Below are 18,674 nucleotides of genomic sequence, written 5' to 3' on the forward strand. Positions count from 1 at the left end.
CAGTTGTTTCCAACAAAATTTGACCAAAACTGACCAAGGTCAGACGGTTAGAAGCTTGGAGGATATAATTAGTTGTATTCTCCAAGTTATCAATAGATAATAGTGTCTATGGCAGTCATTCTTTTTTTGATAAGGCAATTATGCTGTCAAGTGTCAAATAAAATTAACATGTTTTGTCGAGTTTGTCGTTTTCTTTTCTGCCATTTTTCCGCGTATTCTACACTTTTGTGCATATAAGAATAAAAATAACTGTAAGCAGTGTGCAGTAAAAAAAATCTTATTGAATACATACAGGAACATTTTTAGGTTGCATAGATATGTATCTAAAAAAAGTGGGAAACTTTGCTTTAACATTAGTTTGGTTGTAGTAGTAGCTTTTGTTGACAGTGTGATAGTTATGTTAGTACTGTACTAAGACCTATGACCATGGCGGAGGAATCCGACCCAAACCAATCGAAACCAAAAACGTATGAGAATGGATGGATTGTCTGTCGCTCTCAAAAGCGCCCGGGACTATTGTATAACTTTAACACCATTACAGGTGAAGCGCAGTGGCGAGATTCCGACGTAAGTTGTTTTGAACTTTTTTCTGCATTTATAGCTGAATTCGACACTGCCCTCTTGGACTTATTTACTTACTAAGAAGAAGAGATATGTTGGCTTTAAATAAGTATATTTGAACGAGTCTAAAAGATCTATATCTATCTAATATTCACATCAATTACATATTATCAAAGTGTGCTCAACAGTCTCTTAGTTCTCTTACGGCCCTAAAGCTAAGGGTCCTACTTATCAATACCAATCATTCCCGTGTATGGCGGTGGTCATGTGGGGTGGGCACAGATGGGAATATACAATCATTAATACATACTTTTAATATTATATTATTTTATTTTCAGAAAACTGGACATTATGCCGCCATAATGGATAAAAATACGGTTCCATTTAACTGTCATGAACCAACGGAGCCTCCAATGGAGCCAAAACCTCGTAAACAGCCTACAGTCACACCGAGCAGCCCGGCCGCAAACATTTACAACAAACAGATTATAAATAATCAGTTTCCAGCTAAATCATTTACAATAGCTCCTTTTGGCAATTCAGCTTGTGCCCCATACGGCATGTTAGACCCTGGCCAGATGAATACTATGAATACAACACCTGTCTGGGTAGCAACACCAACAACACCTCAAGTCTTACTTGGTCACTCAGTAACACCTTTGAACCAGTTACTTACTTATGGTGGCTTAGAAAACATACAGTTTCAAAACTCATCAGTGACTTTGAGTAATAGATTTCAAGTTTTAAACCAGTTAAACACTGGAAGCCCTATTGGGATGAATTTGCCAGCTGAAGGTACTAGTAATCACGAAAGTTATAGCCACCAACAGCCGCATCAAAATTATAAACCCTGGCATAAAATGAACCATAAAAGACCTTTAAAAAATAATTTAAATAGACATACTGATCTAAGAAGTAAACTGGGTAGCAGAAAAAGGCAGGACCTTAATGCTAATGATGCTGGTAAGATAATTTACAAATTTTTCAATGTTTACAGGATTCCTAAATGTTAAACTTTCAAGTCAAAGGTTTTTAGTTAAATCACTTTTCTCTTGTTTTGATTACTTTAGATATCATTGAATTGCTCATCTTTTGTTTAATTCTGTCAGAGCTTTTATTTAGCTTTTCTATATTGGCATTATTTGGTTAGTTAATAACCTTTGGTCTTTGTAGTCACAGTTGCAGATAAACCTGAAATGAAAAAGGAAGATACAACAGCTATTGTCACAGAAGATGAACTAAATCCAGATGATAATGACGAATGGTTGGAGGTATAATTTTCTGATATTAAGTACAGTTGGTAAAAATTGCTTTCTCAAATATTATTTCTACAAAAGCTCTATTTTTTGGGCTGAACATAGTCCTATATGTTGACCCGAAGGCCCGTGGCCTAACCTTGTCCAAACAGACCGAGATTGCTTTTGCTAATTCAAATGTACATAGGATCCTTTGTATACACCCCAGGCCAAAAGTAAGGAAACAAATTTATATTTTTATTTATTTATTTTTATTATGTACATGGGAAACCAACAGCTATAAACATGTCTATGAGCTACAATAGATTACCGCCGCGATTATTGGTTATATGACAATTATTAACTAATTTTTGTGCAACAGATTTTTATATTACTAAAACAAAATAGTAAATAAGATAATAGAACATTTTAAAAGTATATAGCTAAAATTTTCCCTCTGGCCGCGTGGTCCGACTGCCTTTGTCCTATCAATCGGAGAATCTCGCGAAAGCCGCGAAGGATAAGTCCAGCAAGTACTTAGACTGACTCATGAGATAACCGCCATGTGGAATGTTCACTTGATGATCATTGTTCCGGTAATTGTGTCAGCGAATGATCTAATAGTGAAGTCTCGAATAACACCTAAAGAGATTCCACCTAAAGGGATGCAGAAGGCGGTAATCTTGGACACGGCGCGTATAGTACGTCTGTTCGTCACTAAGTATGTGGCCCTGACCACTGGCAGCTTGGGCCCTGCCCCACTGCTAGCGGCACCCTAGGTTAGGTTTTTTTGTATTATTTTTGTATGTGTTTTTATAATTCACTTTTATATCCATATTGTAAAAAACCTTACCTGAGACATAGAGAAATATAGTACGACAAGAGTGCTCACTCCATACATCATCAATCTATGTATTTTTTTCTCTATGCCTGAGATAAAAGACAAAGTAAAGGACAATAATAGAAACATGAGATATTAAAGAAAGGAGTGTTGTTTTCATATATTTGACCTGGGATGTATTTATGTACAAGTATTATAATAACAATTCATTTCCTAAGGCACATACAGATGGTGAAGGAAGAGAGTTGAACACGGACATTGAGAGCTTTTGGGAGTTGTCTGACAGTAGCACAAGTCGCGAATGCTGTTATGTTATACCCACCACAAGAGTTCTGCTCAACAACATGCGATTCTTGACCAGTCTTGTGATATCAGGTTAGTAAGTAACCCACAATTATAAAAGAGGTATACAGTTCTCATTCTCATGATTAATAGTTGCGTGTCGATGGTATTGCCATTTTCTATTTTTACTTAGCCTATTAATGTGTCCTACTGCTGGGCAGAGGCGTCTTCCCTTGATATTCACAAGTTTCACAACCTCCATTTATATGGTTTTTTCGACCAGATACTGTGGAAGGCGTCAATAACTAAACCTTTTCGACGCCGTGTCGAAGATTAATCGGTCTTTGGCGTTGAACCTACGGTGCGGATATATCGGTCATTGGCGGCCAAAAGGTTAAAAGTCTAGTGGCTAATATTTAACTACATACCTACATTATTTGCCTTTGTAATTCGTATTCTGCCTAATACATATAAGTACATACTTACTGTATAATAGGCAGGTAACGAAAATTACGCGCGGCAAACGATCGAGGCGCTTTAGAATGCTGAAATGCCAATCTCACATGCCTGGTAATAGTTATGATTTTTTTTTTTTATACGACATAGGTGGCAAACAAGCATACGGGCCGCCTGATGGTAAGCAGTCACCGTAGCCTATGGACGCCTGCAACTCCAGAGGTGTTACATGCGCGTTGCCGACCTTTTTTTAAAAACCTGTACACTCCTTTTTTGAAGAACCCCATATCGTAGACCCTCGGGAAAACCTCGGAAGGGAGCTCATTCCACAGCCGGAGCGTCCGCGGGAGGAAATTCCTCTTAAACCGCACAGTACGCGACCATTTAGGTTCTAGGGTGTGTGGATGAACACCCTGCCGATGGCGAGCGGTGCGGTGATAGAAAGCTGCCGTTGGCATCATGTCAAACAATTCTTCAGAGCACAGCCCATTGTACAAGCGGTAGAACACACATAAGGAGGCAAGGTCTCTCCTCAGACTTAAAGGTTCAATACCGCTTGTGAGTTTGGGATCATCGACGATTCGTACAGCGCGCCTTTGGATTGAGTCGAAGGGTCCAAGCTGGCATCCAGGTGCTCCTGCCCAAAGGTGACAGCAGTACTCCATATGATGATGATAACACTGGTGCTTCTGTAATTGTGATTACAAGTAATTTGTTCACTTTTCATTCAGTTTAATTTGGGGTGAGATACTAGCCATATGGCGAATAATACCAAAGAAAAGACCGAACATTTTTTTAACGGACACCATGTGACTGCAGATGATCGTATCCGGCTGTTGACGCCGGGCGACGTGGTGCGTACGCTGCGTTGCGCTGCGTTCTCGAGCAACGATCGCTTGGCCGACTACGCAAGTCGCGCGAGGACGTTCGCCATTCGACAGATGAGTAAGTAACATGACTGTGCCTGTAGATCTTCGTCTCCGGCTGTTGACGCCGCGAGACGTGGTGCGCACGCTGCGTTGCGCTGCATTCTCGAGCAACGATCGCTTGGCCGACTACGCAAGTCGTGCGAGGACGTTCGCCATTCGACAGATGAGTAAGTAACATGACTGTGCCTGTAGATCTTCGTCTCCGGCTGTTGACGCCGCGAGACGTGGTGCGCACGCTGCGTTGCGCTGCGTTCTCGAGCAACGATCGCTTGGCCGACTACGCAAGTCGCGCGAGGACGTTCGCCATTCGACAGATGAGTAAGTAACATGACTGTGCCTGTAGATCTTCGTCTCCGGCTGTTGACGCCGCGAGACGTGGTGCGCACGCTGCGTTGCGCTGCATTCTCGAGCAACGATCGCTTGGCCGACTACGCAAGTCGCGCGAGGACCTTCGCCATTCGACAGATGAGTAAGTAACATGACTGTGCCTGTAGATCTTCGTCTCCGGCTGTTGACGCCGCGAGACGTGGTGCGCACGCTGCGTTGCGCTGCATTCTCGAGCAACGATCGCTTGGCCGACTACGCAAGTCGCGCGAGGACCTTCGCCATTCGACAGATGAGTAAGTAACATGACTGTGCCTGTAGATCTTCGTCTCCGGCTGTTGACGCCGCGAGACGTGGTGCGCACGCTGCGTTGCGCTGCATTCTCGAGCAACGATCGCTTGGCCGACTACGCAAGTCGCGCGAGGACGTTCGCCATTCGACAGATGAGTAAGTAACATGACTGTGCCTGTAGATCTTCGTCTCCGGCTGTTGACGCCGCGAGACGTGGTGCGCACGCTGCGTTGCGCTGCATTCTCGAGCAACGATCGCTTGGCCAACTACGCAAGTCGCGCGAGGACCTTCGCCATTCGACAGATGAGTAAGTAACATGACTAGGGTTGCCAACCGTACTATATTATATAGTATTGTACTATATTTTGGCTTTCTGTACTATATACTTTTGGAAAAATATATAGTACGCTATAATACTATATTTCCGATTAAACGTATGTTACACTTATGTTTAGTATTTTATCTAAAAGTACCATATTTTTTGAAATGTACTATATTTTTGATGCCTTATTCTGGAAAATACTATATTCTACCAAAAAATAGTTGGCAACCCTAAACATGACTGTGCCTGTAGATCTTCGTCTCCGGCTGTTGACGCCGCGAGACGTGGTGCGCACGCTGCGTTGCGCTGCATTCTCGAGCAACGATCGCTTGGCCGACTACGCAAGTCGCGCGAGGACCTTCGCCATTCGACAGATGAGTAAGTAACATGACTGTGCCTGTAGATCTTCGTCTCCGGCTGTTGACGCCGCGCGACGTGGTGCGCACGCTGCGTTGCGCTGCATTCTCGAGCAACGATCGCTTGGCCGACTACGCAAGTCGCGCGAGGACCTTCGCCATTCGACAGATGAGTAAGTAACATGACTGTGCCTGTAGATCTTCGTCTCCGGCTGTTGACGCCGCGAGACGTGGTGCGCACGCTGCGTAGCGCGGTCTTCTCCAGCAACGGTCGCTAGGCCGACTACGCGAGCTGGGCGAGGACGTTCGCCATTCGACAGATGAGTAAGTCATATGTCTGTGACTGCACACTTTCGTCTTCGCACAAGTCACACTGTTTTTCCCCAATTTTTAGAACGATGGTTGATGGTTTTCGGATGGTTGGCGGATAGGGCTAGGCGAACAAACGTGTAAGATTTTGCCGTCACATGCCATAAGATTGAGAAAGAAAGAGAATGAATGTGAGAATGAGGATGACGGACACGGATACGGACATAGACTCGGACACGAAGAACATGAACATAACATAACATCATAACAGAATATAACATAACATAACAGAAGTAACAGAACTGAACATAACGAAACAAATGAACATGAAAACGTCACCATTATCTTAGCTTCGTTCCAACAACTTAAAGTTTAACCGTTATGTGAGTTTTCATAACTTAGTAAACAAGATGTAAGAATAATACACTTGCCAAAGTTATGACCTGCGCTACGTGTATAAATCTTGAAAATTTATGTTTTGCAGGGAAAATTCCTGACAATTTAAAGCACCCATCCGATGTTAAATCCTGTTTGGAATTAATTGCTCCGAATATACAGGTGGTAAGTACATAAATATAACCGTGATTTATTCACTAACTCCCTAATTCAATAAACTTAACATTTAACAAGTCCCAATTAGTTAATTCAATATTAACCCTTTCTTCCAAATAGGTACACAAGTAAAAATGTTAGATCAAGAATTATTATAATTACCTAATTGAGGCTTGTAGCGCGTTTATACAGTAAATTAAGTAAATGGGTCAAAATTCTTTGTCCCCAAAAAATGTGACGGATTGGAGCTTTTTGTATGGGGCGAAATTTAGTTTTTAATCTTTCTCATTTGTTACCTAACTATAATTTACACCTAGAAGGACATGACAATTGCATTCGACTTTTAAAATGTATTTGATTAAAAACAAAAATACAAGCGTGACAGAGTGATCACTGATCAGAAACAAGACAACGAAAATAATTTTGACCCAAATATGGCATGGGTGTGATATGGAGAGAAAAGACTTATCACAAACTGCATGCCAACATTGTACCTTTCTCCTTTTTTATGAACTTTAAATTTCTGCATTTACTTCTGTCATACATTAACAGTAGGAATAGTATTTTACTAGTATCTTGTTAATTTAGTAATTACCAATAGGCCAATCAGATTGGATCCATAAATAGCAATGATCGGAATAGGTAGTGCCATTTGGGGTGAACAACCTCAAACATTGTACTTAACATGGATAAGACTCGGGATTCCAAGACTCTTATTTTTAGGGTTCCGTACCTCAAAAGGAAAAAACGGAACCCTAATAGGATCACTCGTGCGTCTGTCTGTCCGTCCGTCTGTCACAACCTATTTTCTCCGAAACTACTGGACCAATTAAGTTGAAATTTGGCCACATATGTAAGTTTGTGACCCAAAGATGGACGAGTAACGTAAATAAATGAATTTTAAATATGGAGGCCATTTTTGGGGGCTAAATGAGAAAATTTAAAAATAAAAAAAATAAAACTATATCGTGTTACATATCAAATGAAAGAGCTCATTGTATATTGTAAGAGCATATTTTTTTATAATTTTAGTATTAATAGTTTAGCAGTTATTCAAGAAAGTAGGCAAAAAATGACCATAACCCCCCTTATCTCCGAAACTACTGGGTCTAAAATTTTGAAAAAAAATACACAAAATAGTTATTTACCTATAGATGACAGGAAAACCTATTAGAAATGTGCAGTCCAGCGTGAGTCGGACTTAATGTACGGAAACCTTGGAACGCGAGTCCGACTCGCACTTGGCCGGTTTTTTTCACAAAAATATTTCTTGGCATGTCTTTAATTGAAGTAGGTAATATGAATTCCCGGGGTGAAAAGGTATATCCATACTAAGCTTACGCACCGAAGTCCCGTGAAATGGCCGTGAAATTAATTCCCAGCAATCGTTTTAATACCTTTATTTGGTCCTAAAACTGCTAAATGCATGTAATCCGAGTTTGCGCAATTGCAAGAGGTGTGCTTAAATTTTGGGAGACAGGACATAATTTTATCCATGGATTGCCAAACCACTGGATGTAGAAGGTGGAACCTTTGGTGGATCAGACATCGGTCAAGTTTCAGTTCTAAGTATGGGGAACCCCCAAAATTTATTGTTTATTTTTTAGGGTTCCGTAGCCAAATGGCAAAAAACGGAACCCTTATAGATTCGTCATGTCTGTCCGTCTGTCCGTCTGTCCGTCTGTCCGTCCGTATGTCACAGCCACTTTTCTCCGAAACTATAAGAACTATACTCTTCAAACTTGGTAAGTAGATGTATTCTGTGAACCGCATTAAGATTTTCACACAAAAATAGAAAAAAAACAATAAATTTTTGGGGTTCCCCATACTTCGAACTGAAACTCAAAAAATTTTTTTTCATCAAACCCATACGTGTGGGGTATCTATGGATAGGTCTTCAAAAATGATATTGAGGTTTCTAATATCATTTTTTTCTAAACTGAATAGTTTGCGCGAGAGACACTTCCAAAGTGGTAAAATGTGTGTCCCCCCCCCTGTAACTTCTAAAATAAGAGAATGATAAAACTAAAAAAAATATATGATGTAGATTACCATGTAAACTTCCACCGAAAATTGGTTTGAGCGAGATCTAGTAAGTAGTTTTTTTTTATACGTCATAAATCGCCTAAATACGGAACCCTTCATGGGCGAGTCCGACTCGCACTTGGCCGCTTTTCTATTTTTGTGTGAAAATCTTAATGCGGTTCACAGAATACATCTACTTACCAAGTTTCAACAGTATAGTTCTTATAGTTTCGGAGAAAAGTGGCTGTGACATACGGACGGACAGACAGACAGACGGACATGACGAATCTATAAGGGTTCCGTTTTTTGCCATTTGGCTACGGAACCCTAAAAAGAGCAAAAATGTATGCACACTCGGATTACACATACTTAAGACCAAATGAAGGTATCAAAACAATTTCCAGCTTGCTGGGAATTAAAATCTAATTTGATTGGCCTACAACTTACAAGCATTAGTGAGCTTTTTCAAAAATATAATGGAATAGGTATAGTATATTAGTAGATATTATTTGAACTTTAGAATAAGTGAGCAAATTCCTCTATGTCGTCCCCATTTTATATTGAACTACAAAAAAGCCCGTAGAACTGTTGGGACTCCTACAATGATAATAATTCTTTTAGTAGGAGATCCGGCATATATGGTCGACCTTCACCCATCTGTCTGACGGATGAAACTTACATATTATGAAAGAAAATATGTTCCTGAACATAAATAAATAGGGTTGCCTAAAGAAATATGGTCAAGGCTATTATTAATTAATTTTTGAAAAAAAAAAGATATTTTTCTTCAAATTTCACCGATCTGTCTGACAAACGAAATAAGTTCCAATGGAAAGTATAGAACTTGTACAACATAAATCAACTAGGTTGCCTATCTTTTTCCGGTCACTATTATGTGGTTGCTTAGTTTAAACAGGTGAGTTTTTATCGATAATTGCACTCATCTGTCTGACGCTTGAAATGATGGTAATTTTATTGCGAATACAGTGGCATAGGGTTGCCTGCGAAAATCCGGTCACAAATAAGGGTCGCCAGGCTTTTAAATAAAATAAGAAGGGAAGACTTTTAGCGATAACTCATAAACGGCTTAACTTATCAAGTTTGTTTGAATGAGTTTTTTAAGCACTATTTTTATGATGTTTTTCATATTTTTTGGATCGATTTTTCAAAAGTTAGAAGGAATAACCGTTTTTTGTTCTTTTTAAATTATTATTTCCGAAATAATACACTTTATCAAAAAATGTTGTTTGCAGACCCCCATTTATTTTTAAAGACCTATCCAACGACACCGACCGACGTGTACATATTACATTTGATCTCATCATTTTGTACGAACGTAAACCTATTTAATGATTTGGATTTTAGGTTCGTCTTGTCGACGAAAAAGACATGCTGAATCAAGAATCTATCAATGATGGTACATTTACAGTTACTGAACTTAAGCGGTATTTAGCACGAACTTCAACCCCGAAATCAACACCTGTCCCCAAAATGCATACTATCTGCGAACAAATTAAAATAACAGTACCAAATGCCGAGGTTCAATCTGAGAGTTCACCACCTGTAGCGGAGCCCCAAATCCAAATACAAGAGAGCTTAGAGAACCCTAGTATATGTAATGCAACTACAAACTTAACCACTCTAGAATCCCAAAGACTTGTCACTGAAAAAACTGGACAGAAAGAGATAGAAATCCAAACTGATCTGCCGCCAGAAAAACGAACTGCAAACGCGTGTGTACAGACAGATTTTGATCTTATAACACCGTCACTTGACATCAACCCAAATAAAAATAAAACCAGCGAAGCGGTGAATGCCGTAAATGATATGTGTGATAAGCAAACAAATTTAAATTTCAAGGCATCAGAAATAGGGCACAATGAAATTAAAACCAACTCTATAGAAGATACAGCACAGGCTTCTAATGATAATAAAGCAACAACAGCAGCGCCACGAAAAATCAGACTAAAAAGGCTCCAACATTCAAATGCTATCAGCAACACAGAGGCGAAAAAACCTTTCAAATGGCGCAGAAGAAAGAACACCCAGCAAGCAACGGTGGTCGTGCACGAACAGGGTTGTCTAAATAGTAACATCAGTACATCTTCTTCCACCAGCCACCTAACCCAACAAAATGATGAATCTGTGGATAACAGCAAGATTAGCGACGCCGCATCGCATGCTGAGGCGATGGTCGATGAATCGTCCACATCGGGTGTAATTTCTAATTCCATTGATTCTGACATGCAACCAATCCAAAATGAATTGAACACGGACCTAAGCTTTGTAGTTTATGATGTTACAAGCGATTCTATGACAGATCGTCTTGTCTTGAGGAGCGATGAGTGGATGTCACGGTTCGTGCAAATAATGGAAGAAGTTCTTTCTCAAGTGCTCCTATCGGACCCGCCTTTTGTAGACCCGACTTTGCCTCCGCCGTGGACTTTCTACGAGGCTACGGTATGCGTTAAACGGAAATTTATAAACGAAACAAAAATCGTCTATGCTTCCGATAAATTGGCTATGTTCCTTTTGAAGATAAACGATGATAGAGGTGAGTCTGTAAAAATGTCTATAATATACATATATTTAAAATTTGTTGGAATTATGTTAGGCGAAGCCGCACGTAGTATCAATATAAATAATGTTTTTTTTTTCTGTATGCTTCAGGGAACTTAGTGACAAACTTAAGCCCTACGGATTTCATGAAAATGTACACCTTTGGCGTAAATTTAGTCAACAAACTGCAGGTACGTAAAACTCGTCTAAAATGTGAAGCAATTGTATCGTTTAACTATTGATACAACAATTCGAAATGCATTAATGGGTCATTTTATTTAAAGTTTTCCCCTACACTTTTTTTATTTGCTAATTTCTATGTTATTTCTACTCAGAATCACGAGCTCTTTCTATCCTAATAAGAGAAAAACAGTGTTCCAAGGTTTTTATTTCCATTCCGTTACCATTTTTCATATACTTTGTAATTTGTATGGCCACGGAATGCAAAGATCGAAAAATGTAAGAAATTTTCGGGACGCTTTTTTTCTCCTATTAGGATCAAAAGAGTTCGTGATTCTGAGTAGAAATAACATAAAAAATCCCTAATTTGAAAAAAAAAGTGTAGGGGCAACTTTAAATAAAATGGCCCTAATGGGCATGAGAGATTCTAACCAGATTTTTAGGGTTCTGTACCTCAAAAGGAAAAACGGAATCCTTATAGGATCACTCGTGCGTCTGTCTGTCTGTCCAACCATTCTCCCCCCCCTTTATATCCGAAACTACTGGTCTGAAATTTTGAAAAAAATACACAAAATAGATCTTTACCTATAGCTAGATGACAGGAAAACCTTTTAGAAATGTGCAGTTGTCCATGTGTGTAGTCCGTATTTTCTTCTTTCGCAATTGATATTGATATAACTTTTTTTAGTCGGTGCTGAAAGATTGTGAAGATGTGAACATAGCATCTCAAAACTTATCTCAATTGCTAAGCGACATTCGGGAGCCCGATTTAGACGAGTCCTATGACGTAGAAACATTCAATTACGACGAGCCAAACCACTCGCCCAATTTCAGCGAAGCAGTGACAGGTAACTATTATTAAATTATTTTACAAAGAAAAATTTAACATACTGAGAATTGAAACACAGACATCTGAATTACCATCCATTTACTATAACCTTCCGAGTCCCAGAGGCCCTTATTCCAAAATCTTATTTCAACTTTAGTACCTCCTAAGACACGGTTCCGATAGCGATATATCCCCACTTGGAAAAGTATTCCAGGGTATACTATTGGCGCGTACGTGTACTACTACTGCTGGATTTTATATACTTGAGTAATATAATAAATTGTTTTCCATATAATATCATTTTGATTTATATCTCTTTTTTTTACAGATATGTCAACAGTAATCTCAGGTTTCCCACCTATGACAGTTAACAACCCATCTCCGAAAAACAAAGAGAAAAGCCAGCCGTGCAACAACTCTCCAGCAAGATATAGTCTAAGGTCCAGTCACTCACACTCACAACAGGTTCGTTAATGCAATAGCTTTTTGCTGAACCAACCTAAAATAGTTATTTTCGATACAAGTGCGAAAAAGAGGAAATTCGAAACGAATGGCGATAAATTAAAACACGGCCGAAGGGAGTGTTTTAAATCGACACGAGTTGCGAATTACCTATTCGCACGTGTATCGAACAACCTTTTACAGTACATATGGCACTTTAAAGTTTCGACATACGCACGAAGAGTGCTATTTTACGCACTAGTGCGGAAAAGTAGCCCCATATGTACTGTAAAATACATTTTATGTGAGCTCCCTTAAATGTAGGTACGATTGTTGTACTAACTTCCTGTCCATCCACGAAGAATCGAACAATATCCTCAAATATTGTAATACGGGCTTGATTATGTTTATGTTATTTCTAATGTAATCAATATAGGTATAGATCGAATCACATCATCAGATGCATGGAACTTGTTATAATTATGTATTCCAACTTTTATATGTTTTTTTTTCAGAAGAAGCTAGAGGAGGAAGTACAGATACAGACTAATGCTGTGTGTAATGAAAACAAAAAATATACTTTGTTTTCTAGTCTTGGATTGCAAAAAAGGGAGATCAAAGTTGATAGTAACATTACTAAGACTGTATCTAATTATCCTAAAGACCAACAACCTAAACCATCTTCACCTTTAACACTAACACCTGAAGCTTCCGAGAATGCCGAAGGCGTAATACCAAAGATTGTTAGAAATTTTAATGTATGTCCCGAAATTGAGAAAAGATTAAATGGCAAAATCGGTAGTAATGCTACTGACAAGGATGTTAATAATGATTCCGTCGAAGTTGATTATGTAGCTGAGACTTATATGCCAGAAAATATGGATTATGATTTAGCAGAGGACGTTTTTACCAATAATGAACTTTTTTACTATAACTATGCCATGTCTGAGACGACGAAAATGGATGTTGACCTGAATTATACATGTAGACGACCGCCCAATGCTGATTCCAAACTGAAACAGGTTGTCAGGAGACTAACGTACAAATACCGCAGATGGTTAATAGATTTGCAAACGTTCTGGTAAGTATTTCTTTAACCCTTGTAATAAAGTTACACCTTTACATTACTATAAAGCATCGGTTATTTACAAACAATAAAGTATACCACAATACATAAAAGTAAACAATAATATAGTAAAGTATATCGCCGCTATACTTACTCAACCTCGTATCTGCAACACTCATTTGATGACAAAAACACCCGTATTCCGAATGAAAGAAAAGCGACATTTCCATCAAATTATTGTTGCAGATATGAGGTTGAGTAAGTATAGCGACGATATTTAGTATTCTAGATAGTCATTTTATAGGGTTATTGCCAGTAGTTACCACCAATTTGTTCCCAGCGGTAACAACTGAGGAAAAAAATCCTAGTTGTTACCACCAACTCGCTTTGGAAAAAATCTCAGGTATATTTAGTATTTAACAGTTTTAAAGCTATTTATAAACTTGGGTATAACCCATTTTATCTTGTGTATCGGCTTTATTTTAGCCTCTTAAATGAAAATTCATATAATTATGTGTTTATTTCAGCGAGGCTACAAATGCAACCATAAAAAGTCCAGATTACCAGCAACAGTGCCAAACCAACATGATGAAAAAGATCACTAAAGTCAGCGAACACACGATCAGTGTGTGTCGCCGTTTGAAATGGTACGTAACATTTAGAATTACATTATTAGATTAAAAATACCACAAACAATGAAATTAATAAAGATTGATAAGATGAATAAAATATAAAAACCCCGGACAAAATTAAAACGATGCCATTGATTGAGTTAAAATCTATCTAAGAACCATCTCGCTAGACAACAGAACTCTTTCAATAAAAAAGTACTCATCTCTGTCCTTCCGTTCGTAGCTCCCCACGATGCCACAGGCAGATAAATACATGAGATACGAGGGGCGTTCAAAATATTCTCGGTATTGATATCTTACGACCTCTTCTAAAATTTCTTTCGTTACTGGCCGCTAAGGTTTATTCATTGACATTAAAAAAAAGTATAATTCGAACCGAGATGGTCTTTTGTTTTTCTGCAATTGCTGAACAAACATGAACATCATGTGCGAATTGACAATGTTAACTAAATTAGAACATCGATGCGTGATAAAATTCTTGACAAAACAGGGTAAAAATCAAAAAACCATAAAAGAGGAAATGGATTGTGTTTACCGTGAGTCTGCTCCTTCTTTATCTACCATTCAAAAGTGGTCAAGCGAGTTTAAACGCGGAAGGGAGAGTATTGAAGATGACCCTAGACCTGGCCGGCCTGTAGTAGCTACTTCACAAGAAAATATTGATAAAGTGGAAAAACTTATATTGGAAGATGGTCGAGTGAAGGTAAAATCTATAGCACAAGTAACCAATCTCTCTATTGGTACCGTACATGATATTATACATGACCATCTTAATATGTCAAAAGTAAGTGCAAGATGGGTTCCGCGAATGCTGACTCGGCTTCAAAAAGACATGCGTGTAGCTTGTTGTTCCGATTTTATTGACCTGTGCGGTGAAAATCCTGATGAGGTGCTGCAAAGAATAGTTACTGGAGATGAAACCTGGGTTCATCATTATGACCCAGAGAGTAAACAAGAGTCCATGCAGTGGCACATTAAGGGTTCAGCTCATCCCAAGAAGTTCAAGGTCATCCCTTCAGCTGGCAAGGTCATGGCCACGATATTTTGGGATTGTGAAGGAGTATTACTAATCGATTATAAAGAAAAAGGTGTAAATATCACAGGACAGTACTACGCTAACATTCTACGTCAATTAAAGGATGTAATTAAAGAAAAGAGGCGAGGAAAGTTAACCAAAGGTATTCTGCTTCTACATGACAACGCCCCCGTCCATACTGCTCATATTGCCAAGGCAGCTATTGTTGAATGTGGGTTTAAAACTGTTACTCACCCACCGTATAGTCCGGACTTAGCCCTCAGCGACTTCTTTTTGCTCCCCAATCTTAAAAAGGATCTGCGTGGAACACTGACTTAATATAAAAGAAATAGACACACAAAGCAGAACAAAAACGTCAAGAAATGTGGATCCCAATGACGTTTCGCACCATTTGCATTGATGATAAAAACGCTTACGTAAATTTTGAGTCAAGATAAATGTTTCGTACAGAAAAGAGCTTAATGTCGTAAGCATTAAGTGTCAAATTTGCAAACATAACCAACACTGTTAAAAAATTTAGTCCGATGGCACTAAACGTAACGTATTTACGTCAAACAACGTCAAACGAGAATAATGAACGAATGGAGTCACTTTGGTACACTTTAATATGTATTACTGTACAGGAAAATATTAAAATTGAAGTAATAAATAAAACAAATTTAATTTAATCGGGAGCTCAAATAAAATTAATTCGTGGTTCAAATTCAAACAAATAAAATTTTTAATTCGTAAGTATACGTCTTTAAATACTAATTTCCTTGAAATAAATTCTACTTATTAAATAACTGTGTATTTAAGATCTACATTTACTCATAGCACGGGTGCACGGGGACATTTAGATACTGATTGGATTTTTTTTATAAAGTCTACCTATACTTTATAAAAAAAAAATCCTGTGGTTGTCACTGTGTTCCGACAGGTTTAGCATTTACAGTTAGTCGATATAAGCCCTTATTGGTGGTGTATATGTCGGAAACAGGGAAATGGGCCAAACACACAAGTGCCGTTTTGCCTTGTTTAAAACTGCATCACCCCTATCTCTTGCTATAATTAAATAGCAGTCCACTTTGCACGTCGCATAGGTTTTCTTGGAAATCTTCAATTTAAACATAATATTATTTCTTATGAATTCCATATAAAAATATAAAAAAATATTGACCTCACATCGACTCAATAGAATTTTGTTCCTTGACATCCCTTCTTTGGTACTAACAAATTAATTTATTCAAAACCATAAAATTACCACCAGATTACATAAATTATGTAATGCTATCCAAAGAACTAACCGAAAGAAATACATTCCATCCTTTTTCCTTGTTTTATCATTGTTATTTTTACATATTTTAACGGCACATTTCGTAATTGTTGACAACTTCACATTTGAGCGTTTCAAACAAGACTAAACGAAAAAGTAATGCATGATCTGTTTTGACATCACTTTTGTGGGGCCATTTTTGGCGGCTGATTGGGTATCCAGTTCTTTATACTATATCAATGGCGTGGAAATAAATTTTCTGACGATGAAGCATTGAAGGCGGCAGTGGAGGAGCATTTTTACACGAAAGATAAAAAATATTTTTACGAGGGATTAAAAAAAATAATTGATCGATCTTTTAAGTGTATGAACATAGGGGGGGAGTATATTGAAAAATAAAAATATCAAACTTTTCGTACTTGTTTGTTTTCATTCTCATACCGAGAATATTTTGAACACCCCTCGTACACACGCTTAATTTATAACACCCTTTATCCGTTATGGAATAAATGGGCTTTTTATTTTATTTATTTATTTTATTATCCGTCAGGGGTTCATCTTAAGTGACATCTCTAGAGTGATTTTGTTAAGTCTTGACCATACCTTAGCCTTTTGGACGCCAATGACCGATATATATGCACCGCAGGTCCAACGCCAAAGACGTATTAATCGGTCATAGACCACAGAGCAACATAGACCTAGGTGCATATGCATACAGTTCAATTTCAGTTTTGACACTTCGATGACATGGCGTCTGAGAGACAGCTTTTGTGTTTGACACGGCGTCGAAAAGGTTAAGGGGTCAGTTCAGTGCCTATATTGGTCATAATGAAAAATGTTTACTATGGGGCCAACCCCGAAAAAATTGCTGACTCATACGTTTCGGCGAATCACAATTATGCCAGTATTTTCTATGAGATTTTTTTTTCGAGTTTTCGGGGTTAGTACCATAGATAAATTTGTTCAGTATGACCTATACTCGGTCAACCAGATCATGACAGTAGAAAAAGGCGGCAAATTTGAAAAATGTAGGCGCGAAGGGATATCGTCCCATAGAAAATTTTAATTTCGCGCCTTTTTTTACTGACAAGATTTGGTTGACCAGCTATATATGTTCACCCCTCAGAGTATGGTTACAGACATAACAAGATCAACCTGTATATTTTGACTTAAAGAAATAAAATGCTAACTGAACTATTATATTATAAGTACATATTGGCTTACTTACAAACCAACTGTGTATATATTATTTTGTCTACAGCATATTAAACCGCGATCCCAGCGTAACGAGTAACAAATTCCGCGATATGTTAAACAGTTGCGGAATCATTGATTTTAATATGAGCGACACTCAAATGGCTGAATATCGGTAAGTAAAATAAATCTATAATAATAGTGCATCGCTATATCCGTTTTTACTCTTAACCATATGGGTCAATGTGTAAGTGATAATGCCCAATGACAATGAAGGTACTAGGTCCAATCATTTAGTAGTTTACTATATCTATGCTTATCATAATTTTGCCTTGTTTTCGTTTTCAGAAAGTTAATTGAGAACTATCTGGAGCTAGCGGAACGACTATTAACATGTGTGACGCAACTTGCCGAGGCTGTCAAGGCGAAATGACGGCATTTCCATCGTTAACTGTGGGTCCACGGCTGACTCGGCTCGTAGACGAGAAACACTACCAAAATCTTTTTAATTAGTAGTATGTTAAAGAGATAGATGGTGCTATTTGCGACTTGAAAGCCAGTGTTGTTACCCGAGTCCAAGGAGCAAGTCATTTGCATGTGTACATATATTGTTTGTAGAATAATGTATACCACGGAAACTTTTGATGTACTCGAGGAATAGATACCTATGCGTAGCGCTAAAAAGTGGATGTATTTTACACCCGCTTATAAAGTTATGAAGTATTTTATCCCACAAATTTTATATTTGTTAAAACTTTTAAATGTATAAAAGTATAATGTGATTCTTAAATGTAATAAGAAATTTGAACTATTTATATGTATTAAATATTACAGTTCCCGTAATATTTGTTGTGAGAGTAGGGGTAAAATTTGATTCTTTCTGATAATTAATGTTCTGATTACAGAATAAAAAACGCACGTTTTCGCCTGTACACAGCAAAGCCAGCAAGGTGTTCAAAATGCTCTTATTCTAACAACAATAAAGATATGTTCGGATCA

At 38.1% G+C, this 18,674-nt stretch overlaps 3 protein-coding genes across 3 annotated transcripts; all 3 read left to right on the forward strand.

Annotated features, from left to right (window-relative positions):
• Positions 1-399: 399 nt before the first annotated feature.
• Positions 400-13,394, forward strand: LOC134656075 (uncharacterized; the record flags this gene model as incomplete). Its single annotated transcript, XM_063511596.1, has 13 exons — positions 400-567; positions 900-1,524; positions 1,735-1,832; positions 2,856-3,012; positions 4,195-4,320; positions 4,497-4,622; positions 4,950-5,075; positions 6,391-6,467; positions 9,849-11,037; positions 11,154-11,233; positions 11,911-12,070; positions 12,380-12,516; positions 13,008-13,394. Coding segments are annotated over exons 1-13 (3,435 nt in total), but the record flags the coding sequence as incomplete, so codon positions are not given.
• Positions 1,729-4,328, forward strand: LOC134662060 (uncharacterized). The gene is made up of 3 exons (XM_063518334.1): positions 1,729-1,832; positions 2,856-3,012; positions 4,195-4,328. The coding sequence occupies exons 1-3, from the start codon at positions 1,758-1,760 to the stop codon at positions 4,326-4,328; spliced, it is 366 nt and encodes a 121-aa protein (XP_063374404.1). The 5' UTR covers positions 1,729-1,757.
• Positions 13,380-18,319, forward strand: LOC134662056 (uncharacterized). The gene is made up of 4 exons (XM_063518329.1): positions 13,380-13,573; positions 14,086-14,205; positions 17,743-17,850; positions 18,024-18,319. The coding sequence occupies exons 1-4, from the start codon at positions 13,434-13,436 to the stop codon at positions 18,106-18,108; spliced, it is 453 nt and encodes a 150-aa protein (XP_063374399.1). The 5' UTR covers positions 13,380-13,433; the 3' UTR covers positions 18,109-18,319.
• Positions 18,320-18,674: the final 355 nt, after the last annotated feature.

This window comes from Cydia amplana, chromosome 2 (assembly GCF_948474715.1).
Source record: "Cydia amplana chromosome 2, ilCydAmpl1.1, whole genome shotgun sequence".
Taxonomy (NCBI): Eukaryota; Metazoa; Arthropoda; class Insecta; order Lepidoptera; family Tortricidae; genus Cydia; species Cydia amplana.

Bases quoted from the DNA above. Each gene is read 5' to 3' on its own strand.
- LOC134662060 (XM_063518334.1), top strand. From the start codon at position 1,758: ATGAAAAAGGAAGATACAACAGCTATTGTCACAGAAGATGAACTAAAT. The intron at 1,833-2,855 runs GTATAATTTTCT...TCATTTCCTAAG, and splicing joins ATAATGACGAATGGTTGGAG to GCACATACAGATGGTGAAGG. The intron at 3,013-4,194 runs GTTAGTAAGTAA...ATGTGACTGCAG, and splicing joins GACCAGTCTTGTGATATCAG to ATGATCGTATCCGGCTGTTG.
- LOC134662056 (XM_063518329.1), top strand. From the start codon at position 13,434: ATGTCTGAGACGACGAAAATGGATGTTGACCTGAATTATACATGTAGA. The intron at 13,574-14,085 runs GTAAGTATTTCT...TGTTTATTTCAG, and splicing joins ATAGATTTGCAAACGTTCTG to CGAGGCTACAAATGCAACCA. The intron at 14,206-17,742 runs GTACGTAACATT...TTTTGTCTACAG, and splicing joins GTGTGTCGCCGTTTGAAATG to CATATTAAACCGCGATCCCA.